The sequence below is a fragment of the Juglans regia genome, chromosome 10, assembly GCF_001411555.2.
Source record: "Juglans regia cultivar Chandler chromosome 10, Walnut 2.0, whole genome shotgun sequence".
In the NCBI taxonomy this organism is placed as follows: domain Eukaryota; kingdom Viridiplantae; phylum Streptophyta; class Magnoliopsida; order Fagales; family Juglandaceae; genus Juglans; species Juglans regia.
Genome location: NC_049910.1, coordinates 17,280,231 through 17,290,345, shown reverse-complemented (window position 1 = coordinate 17,290,345; position 10,115 = coordinate 17,280,231). Strand labels below are relative to the sequence as shown.

The window sequence follows — 10,115 nt, the reverse complement described above, 5'->3', positions numbered from 1 at the left end:
ATCATTCACAGAATTGAGATGAATTCATTTGGGTTGTGAGGCCACGTATATTTTGTAAATAGTAACAAAAATATAATAATAAAATATTAAATATTAATAAATATTAATAAAAGTAATAAAATAATAAATAATAATAAAAATATTAGAGGTGGGCAGCGGGGCCTTGCCTCCTGCCCTCGATCGCCCTGCCCCTGCATGGGCGGGCGGGCTACCCCGCACCACCCATGCGAGAGCGAGGGGCGGATTGATCCCAGCAAGGCTCCGTTCCCGTCCCGCACTCCTCTCATTTTTAATGTAAAAATTTTTAATTTTTAATATTTATATAAATAATTTATATAAATATATTATATATAAATATATACAATTTGTTAAAAACTTAAATTTAACTTCAAGTTAATGGATTACATTGGCCTTCTAGGCCAAGGCCAACAATTAACTATCACTATTGTATTATTTTGACCTCCTATATCATGGTTGGTTTAAGAGGTCAAGACAATCTAAAATATAACTCTAATGAATTTATATTTTTTTAATGTATAAATTTCAATTTTTAGTACTTTTTAAGTTGACACATATTAAAATACTTTTTAATATCAAAAAAGTCAAAAAGTACATTTTAGGAAAATCATCAAATTTGATTTTGTTTTTTCAAATTTACTTCTTCAGAAATTGTGGAACGTTGTTACACTTTTAAAAAATTGTCAATGGACAAAAATACTCATATAACTTTTATATAATTATAATTTTGCTCTTATCTTATACATAATTGTATTGTTATTTCACTTATGCATCGTTGAAGTGATATTTTTCATTATAATTATTGAAATTTCTTTTAGATTATTTTTGTTTTTTTTAATTATAAAATTTGATTTCTATTAAGGATATGATCATGATCTTTAAAAAATCAAATGACTTTTTATGTCATTTCTATCTCAAAAAATAATTTTTAAATTTGGTTCCAAACAAATGTAATATGTTTGAAAGTATTTTAAACATATGGTTCTCAAACAGTAAATAATATTTTAATAGTAGTGTTTATTACTTAAACTCTTCGACTATAAGCCTTAAGCTAAAAGTTAAGTTAATCACCTCAATCTTAAACATGCACTAATACTTATTAATAAACAATTAAAGTTGGCAACAAAGTAAAACAATTTTATGAATAATGTTACATATATTTACAATTCTCAATTTTCTTTTTAAATTCAAGTTTTGAATTTCAATTTTTATAATTTTCAGTATATCAATAGCTAACACGTCAACACATATTGTTATGCAAGTAAAAATTATAAGTACAACTAGCATTTTCCAATTTTTATTTGAAACTCTATATTTACCAATTGCTTTGTTTATTTTCATTGTCTTGCTAAACACAATCCTTTTATCTTTTATCATTTTCCATCTTATCCTCTCCTAATTGAGCATAGTTTGTTTCTTGTTGTTAAATCAAAGAGATTAAACGAGAAGCTAAAATGAACAACCATTTTGATAAACTTCCACAAAATTTAATCATGCAAAAGCATAACATAAGTGTCCAAAGCATTCATTCACAACAGTATTAACATTGCAAAACGACTATTCCCAATAAACTTTAACACATTTTAATTATGGTGGGCTGGTGCAGAAGGCTTTCAGGGCTTCATTGCCATCTAGGGGTGATAAACGGTCCGGTCAGACCGAATGGACCGACCGTTTCGGTTCGGATTGGATCAAGACTGAGATTGGTCGGTCTCAATCCACGTTTTAGAGGACCGAATGAAAACAAAAATATATATTATTGATATAATAATTATACAATTAACAATATAAAATTTTAAATATGTTATTAATACTTGTTAATATTTTATAAATTAACAACATTTTATATATATCTTCATCTAACCTATCACTATCAACAATATAAAATTTTAAATATGTTATTAACACTTATTAATATTGTATGAATTAACTAATATATAATATCAATTAGTTAATTATATAGTAATTATATAAATTAATAATGTAATTTTTATCTACTTTATTATCATTGCCCTTATAAAATATATTTTTATTGAGTTTGTTACATAATTCACATTAATAAGTTACTTAGTTTAATTTAGTATTTTAAATAATTTTTTTTATTAATTGATTTAAAAAAAGAAAAAAAATAGGCCAGACTGAATGGATGAGATTGAACCAGACTAGACCAATAGCTACCGGTCATGTTCGGTCCCTATGAGTGTTCGGTTCGGTCCAGTCCGAAAAAGTGATGGACCGAAAATATTCGATCCATTGCCGGACTAGACCAGACCAGATTGACCAATTTGCACCCCTGTAGTGCCATCACATAAAAGAGAAGAGTGTGGGAGAGACTACAAGGGGGTGTTCCCTAATAATTGGCAGTGATAATTGGTGAAGAGTGAACACTCTTCGTATCTCTTAATATGTTTGATTTTTTGATATATATATATATATATAAACAAGTAATGTTAAGTACAAATCTTAAATATACAAGTTATGGATCATACTAATATAAATAATTTTTTTTACAAAAACTTGCATATGATTTGTCTATTTAAAATTTGTACAAATTATTTCTCAATCTAAATATATGCAAAATCATAATCTTGTTAACTTTTGTGTCATTTTCATGTAAGGTTCAATTGTTTAGTATCAAAAGATATCAAACCTAAGGACTCGTTTGGATATAGAAATCATCTCACATCATCTCATCTCATCTTATTATTATAATTTTTTTAAATTTTTACATAAAATATAATAAATAATTTAAATTTTTTAAATTTTTAAATAATAATAATATTAAAAATAATATTTTATTAATATTTTATTAAACTTATTTAAAATAATCTCATCTCATCTTACCGTTCAAAAGAGCTCTAAATTAAACTCACAGTAAGCTACCAGCCTATCACTGCTCAATAGGATAAAGTAGGCCGTTTGCGGGCTTGAATTAGAACCTATACCCATAAAGGCCTTTCTAAGGTTACTTTTAATTTAGGGTTTTTGGGGGTTTGAGTTGGATCTACACTTGTGTTATCTATTTATGAAGTTAGAAAATTAAGAAACAAAATGATAATAAAATCTTGAAGTAACCAATAAAGTAAGGTGCTGTTTTAACTTGGAAGGAATGAACTCGGACAATACAGGCGTCATGCCTTGGCCTATTAAAAAAAAAATTTATTTCATTTGATTTATGAGGTGTTTTTTAAAAATTAGTCGTTGGAATAATTATAAAAATAAAAAGGCCTGAAAACTGTCACTTTTCACATCATAATCAATTATGTATAAATAAATTTGGGGCTCCCACTACTTGATCTTATTTCTTTTATATATATTTAATATTTTTTTATTTTTTTTAAAAAATCATAATATTATTAAAAAATATTTATTTAATCATTAAGTAAAAAAATAAAAATAAAAATAAAAAAACCAACGGCAGCCCCAGCGAGAACTACCAGCATAAGAGTAGGATTTTCCATTTACTTAAATGTGCAATCAACATTTCAAAAAATAAAATAAAATCATAAAGAAATAAAAAGTTTTATTTCAAAAACTAAATAAAATTATAATATATAAAAATTAAAACAAATATACTTAAGTATAATAACAAACAAAAAAGATCTAACAATTAAAATTAAAAAGTAAAATCAAAACTATAAAAAACGCTCCAAAGTTAAAAAAAGATAATTGAACTTAAGAAAATAAAAAATAGAAAGCATTCAAAAGCTAAAAAAAATAAATGAACTTAAAAAACATAATAAATATTTAAAAAGCTTAAAAAATTAGAATAAATAAATAAAAGAAAAGGCTAGCAAAAAGAGTTGATAAGTTATAACCATGGGGATGCCCTCAAAAGTCACTCTTTGGGCGGCCGAATGGAGCCACTCATCTAATCATTGTACAATGGGCGGCCCATTTTTTATTTTTTATTTTTTATTTTTATAATTTTGAAATATTTTAATTTAAAAAATTCTACTACTCATCTTCACATTATACATCGCACGTATTTTTTTTATTCTTTTCTCTTATTAAATGTATGGTGCATGAATGATGAGTATAAAAAGTTAATTAATTTAGGAAGAATAAAACTAAAATAAATTAAAAATAAAATAAAATAAATATATTATGTAATGTGTGAAGATAATGGATAACAAAACTCTTTTAATTTTTGTTTATCTACGATCTGAAAGTGGTTTTTACACGTTTTGAATTTATTTTTATTTAAATATATGTTAATGTTTTGGTTTGTTTATAGCTTTATTTTTTTTAATTTTATGTATTTTTTATTTAAGTTCATTTTTTAAAAATATTAATTTTATTTTATCTTATTTCTTTTTATTTTAATTTTTACCGACATAACATGTTGGCATGGCACTTTTTATTTTCAAGAACTAACAATAAATTTTTTGTTTAAGAGTAATATTAAATACAATCTTAAAATATACAAATTACTTTTAGTATAAAATAGATCTAAATTTTGATAGATATGTGTAGAGCCCCAGTTCCGGGCACTTTCGAATCTGATTATAGGGCCTGTTTTATTTGGAAATTTTTCTTTTTGAAATCCTTGGGATTTCTTTAAATTTGAGATGTATTATAGTCATAAATAAATCTCACAAAAGTAAACTTATAAATTAATATAATTTTATATGATATATTAGATCTATTCTATTCTAAAAGTAATTTTACAATTTAACTTACCATATTAAGTCGTATTAATTTATAAATTTATTTTGATAGAATCTCTTCGTAGCAAATGAATTTCTGAAACAATTTCAAAACTGATCATTATGGTGATCACGGTGCAAGAAATTTATCCTTCCATCCACTTAAAAAATGATGACCTGACCTCAAGTTTATTTTTCATGTCATGATGACATATCTAAAAAATGTATAATTAATATTTAGAGTTAAAAAATATATTCAAATTTGCTACATCAGTAAAAATTAAAAGACAAAAATTAATAGATATAATAGAGCTATTTTATGGTGTAGATAATGCATCATTCACATAATTAATGTAACACGATTTGATTTGTAATATTTAAATTTGTGAATTTCTCTTACAAATTAAATACAGCCATGCCAACAGCATGCAGTACGTGTACTCTGGCTTATGAATAAAAATTTTCTCTCTAAAATTTGTAATTTGTTGAACTAGCCATACTTCTTGTGGTTTGATAAATGAAGCTATTTTTTTCAAACTATCTATGAAGTTTGTAATAAAAATTTATATAATAAATATTTACTGATTCTGTTCTTTTTTTTTTATTATTCTAAAGCAATACTCTAAATTATATCAATCCCGATTAACATGGTAGCCTAATAACATTCAGATAGGTGGACCCAATTATTTGTATAATATCTTTTGTTCCCAATTAACAATTATTTTTTATTAAACAAGCTCGATATATTATAATTAAAGGATATATAAATACATGTATAAGGGACAAGGGGACCCCGACAAACACCATTTCTTAACTAGTGCAACACTGCAGAAAAAGAAAAAGAAATTGGCACTGAAAATAAATAAATGTTTCATAACCTTCCTCGCTAAGGGGGGAGCTTCACAAAGTGCTGGTTTTTATAATCCGAGAGTGGGATTGGAGTTCCATGAACGAAGGCCATGGTAATTGTAATGACTGCATTTTGTCTTGATGTGGCTGTTGGGGAAGTCCACTGCTTCGTCTTCACGATCATTTGGCCAAATGGGACAACTCTTATAATAAAAAGTCAAATAAAAAATCCTAACTCTATCGCACTATACGTCTTCGCAAGATTCCACATTCTTCCAAATGAATACATGTGATTCTCGTACCAAGGGCAAAAATAAAAATAGTGGGGCTCATGGGTTGTGGTGGAGAGAGACTGCCAAGGGACTATAAGGGGGTGGTGATCATCGGGTGCCAACGGTTCAAATTCTTTATTACACTATTTGAATATAAGAGTATCCTAGCAAAATTTAGAAAAATCGACAAGGAAAGAAATAAGATAGAGGTGAAAATAGACGAATTATAATTTAGACCTATGATGATGCATGGCATCCAAGCGCCTGTCTATGTACAACCACAACAATCAGATTTGAAGGATTTGATAATGGTGAATATATTGGTCCGACGCGTGTGGCAAGAAGACCTTCTGGAAGAGGAGATGAGTGAGGCCCATGGCTGTGGGGGCACGTGAGTGTCACGCACAGAGATTTTCAAGAAACTATTGCTTCTCTCTGTAGTATTGGTGGTCTGGGTGCCTTTTCATACAGCACGTGTCTGTCCAGTATTGTCAAAAAATTGCAGATTTGTCTTTCCAACCTTATAGGAAACAAAATAACTAAGAAAGTGGAACTAACTTTATAACAAAGTAGGTAGATGGAGAAAGAGGAAAAGGAGAAAGAGGAGGAATCTGTGTGTGTGTGTGTGTGTGAGAGAGAGAGAGAGAGAGAGAGAGAGAGAGAAATTCAATGCAATCTTATTTCTTGGAAAATAAAACTATGCTAACAAAATAACAGTTAGAAATAAAAATTGTTGATGTCATATTTCGCAACTCGAACAATTTCACGGATGCCCAATTCACCCACTTGCAACTATAAAGAAATGAAAGTTTCAGGGTGGTTGGGAACACCTCCGATGCCAAAGTCAGTATGCATCTCCTTGTGAGAGTTATGAAATCAAAATATCAAAGTGTCTAAATCCCTCCCCTTGCTGAGGGAGGGGTATCTATACCTGGTCGGGGGCGATCCTTGAGAAGGAGATTGTGGATGTGTCGCTTCGTACTTGGGTTGTGTCCCTTCTAGCTCCCTGCTGTGCAACAGATTTTCCAAACTTGATCGTGGCGACCACTAACAACCCAGGGGGCACTTTGTGGCGTACTTAGCCTCGGGCTTCATTAAATGCAGCGTGGCTTCCTGTCGTGGTGTGGTCGATTCCACCCTTCATTAAATGCGGCGTGGCCTAGGTTAGATGCGTCCACTCCTTAGGCTTGTCTAGACGCTGGGGTTTAGGGATAGGGACTGTCCTTGACCTCGCGCTCTAGGGTTGTCGGCCAGTAGTGGCGTCAGACAATTCTACCTTCCATCCTCTGGCCAGCGTGTGTTGCCCAGCTACTTCTCCTCCCAAGCCTCTTGGGCTAACCCACCACTTATCCTTGGGCCTTAGAACTGCTCGGGCCTGTGTGCCAGGCCTGTTCGTCTTGGCCCAGTCTTGGGGATTACTCTTCAGGGAGCCTTAGGGTAGGTTTGGGGGGTGAGATGAGAATTTTGTGTTTTGTTTTGAAGTTTAAAATATTAAGTTTTAATATTATTATTGGTTTGGGATTTGAAAAAGGTGTATTGGGATTTGAAAAAGTTGAATTGTTTATTATATTTTATATGGAGATTTGAAAAAAGTGTAATGATGAGATGAGATGAGATGAGAATTTTGTGTTTTGGTTTTGGTCCCAAACCTGCCTTTAGGGATTACTCCTCAGGGAGGGGGTCTCCCCACGTCGAATCTAGTTCACGTGGATTACTTTTTGGTCGATTACTGATCAATCTAGATCATTTGTGTTTATTCTACAATCCCAAAACCCCAAGTGCCACCATGGCTGTGAAGCCATATTAGTACTCTCACCACAACTTAGAACGCGGTCATGATAAGAATGATGTTTCCGCGGAATCGACGCTTTCTTGCCAGTTTCAAAGCGGGTAGCTGCAGAGTTAACACTCTTTTGTGGGGTTCAGATCGAAGTCAAGAAAAGCAAAGCACCCGAAGCTAGAAACTCTCTTATCTCCATTGCCAAGATCCAAGAGCTATTTATTGAGAACCGATATGAAGGAGTCAATAGAGTTAAAGCCAAAGTTTTGAATACCGTTTCGGTGGCCATTTCGGTCAAGGCACTGGAACGAAATATTTCGGTACCTGTACCGTTTCGTGTACCGTTTCGGATAAATATTTCGGTATCGGTACCGTTTCTTGTACCGTTTCGAAATAGTATATATATGGATAAATTGTATATATATATATACACACAAACTATATTCCAAAATAACAATAAAATAAGTCATAAAACAAGTAATATTTCTCAATACAAGTCTTGAATTTTAACAACACACATACTTGTAAAACTAAATAAGATCTCAATCCAACTATTAAAATAAAATCACTCATCTTCATAAAAAAGACAATAAGGATCAACATTCGAAATGTTATTCATAATATTTTCATCAACGTCACCATCACCATCAACGTCACCATCATCATCACCATCTTCCAAATTTAGTGAGCTTAATGGCTCCTCAATACTTGCCCAATCCAAGTCTTCTCCATCAATAAGCTCAGAGTCTTCACTCACCCATTCTTCCATCAAGTCAATGTTTTCAAGATTGATTGGATCCAAAGCATCTCTACCTTTTTTATATTCCTGTCAAAATAAATGTCAAATACATGTGAAAATGTTACATATTTTTCAACAATGAAAAATATTTGTATTGAAAAAATTTACCTCTCTCATAACTTCAAGTTATAATGAAAAAATACCAAATCATTCAAACGTTTATGCTCTAATCTATTTCTCCTCTTTGAATGAATAAACTCAAAAGTGCTCCAATTTCTTTCACATCCAGTTGCACTACAACATGACTTAGTACTCGAATTGCAAACTTTTGAAACGTTGGAACCTCGTGACCAAAATTAGTCCACCATGCAACTGTAGCAATAGTGCAATTATAAATTATAAATTAAATGCAAACGAATTCAAAAGTAAAATTAAAGTATAAATTCACACTATTTAACAAATGATATTGATAAATAATAATACCTGGATTAATTTTGTCACGTTGGCGGATTGCTAAAAAATGTCCAAAATCGCCTTCTGCATTCTTATACAATTCAAGTTTTTCAATGATCTTGTCTTGATTATCGATATCAAGTTCTATCATCATGACACAAGCCATAAACCCTCTTGCAACATCATTTTTATTTTTAAAGCAAGGGTTATAGTAAATTGCGGGGTTAAGAAAACAACCTGCCGCATGTAATGGACTGTGAAGTTGCTTATCCCACCTAGCATCAATGATCCTGATGAATGGATTGAATACACTAACTTTGTTATTACATCTCGCTTTTATGTTCCCTTTGGCTCTTTCCATTGCATCATACAAGTATCCCATTGCAGGCTTCTCTTCCCCGTCGACAAGTCGTAGAACTCGAACCAAAGGCTCACTAATTTTTACAATAAATTGACATTGAGCCCAAAACTCTCTATCTTCTAGAACAATCTCGACTATCTCCTTCCCTATGTTGCTTTTAGAATGACTTGATGCAATCCACTTATCACAAGTAAATATTTGTTTAAGCTCTTTCTTAAACAAAAGTAAGCATTGGATGCTTAAAAAATTTGTTGCAAACCTTGTGCAGGACGACATAAATCACGACCTTTGGTGAAGTCTTTTCTCATTAAAGCCAAAACCCAAGCATGGTTGTAAATGAACTTCGTTATCTTTCTTGCCTTTTTTATAGTTTCATTAATAACAGGGAAATGCCTAGGATCAGAAAAATTTTCCAACATCAAATCTATACAATGAGCTGCACAAGGGGACCAGTAGAAAGAGTCATACTTCTGCTGTAACTTTTTTCCTGCAGCTTTATAACTTGCATCATTGTCCGTTATGAACTGCACAAGATTCTCAACTCCAACTTCTTGAACAACTTTATCAAAGATGTCAAATAGTGTTTCAGAATCTTTTCTAAGACCTGATGTATCAATAGACTTCAAGAACATTGTACTCTTTGGGCAATAAACTAAGAAGTTGATTATTGGTTGTTGCCTCTAGTTTGTCCAACCATCTGCCATTAGTGAACAACCAGTCTCACTCCAAATATTTTTAATTTTTTGCACATAATTCTGAACCTCTTTCACAGAATTCTTTAACAAAGTTCCTCTCAACTCATACAAAGAAGGTCCCTTAAATCCTGGCCCGATGGAAGCAATGGCATCTATAGCTGGTTGATAAAACTTGGATTGAGCTGCATTGAAAGGTAGATTAGCATCATACCACCAGTGTGCTATAACCATCTTTGCTTTGTCAATCATCTCCTTCGAACACATAGCACTCTTAATGGAAGGTTGAGACCCAGGAGTTA

The 10,115-nt window shown here is 31.3% G+C and overlaps 1 protein-coding gene across 1 annotated transcript; it reads right to left on the bottom strand.

Moving 5' to 3' along the window:
* Nucleotides 1–7,690: 7,690 nt before the first annotated feature.
* On the bottom strand, nt 7,691–9,753 carry LOC109005765. The gene is made up of 5 exons (XM_018984812.2): nt 9,381–9,753; nt 8,791–9,267; nt 8,621–8,679; nt 8,281–8,394; nt 7,691–7,783 (listed from the first exon to the last, which is right to left on the bottom strand). The coding sequence occupies exons 1-5, from the start codon at nt 9,751–9,753 to the stop codon at nt 7,691–7,693; spliced, it is 1,116 nt and encodes a 371-aa protein (XP_018840357.2).
* Nucleotides 9,754–10,115: the final 362 nt, after the last annotated feature.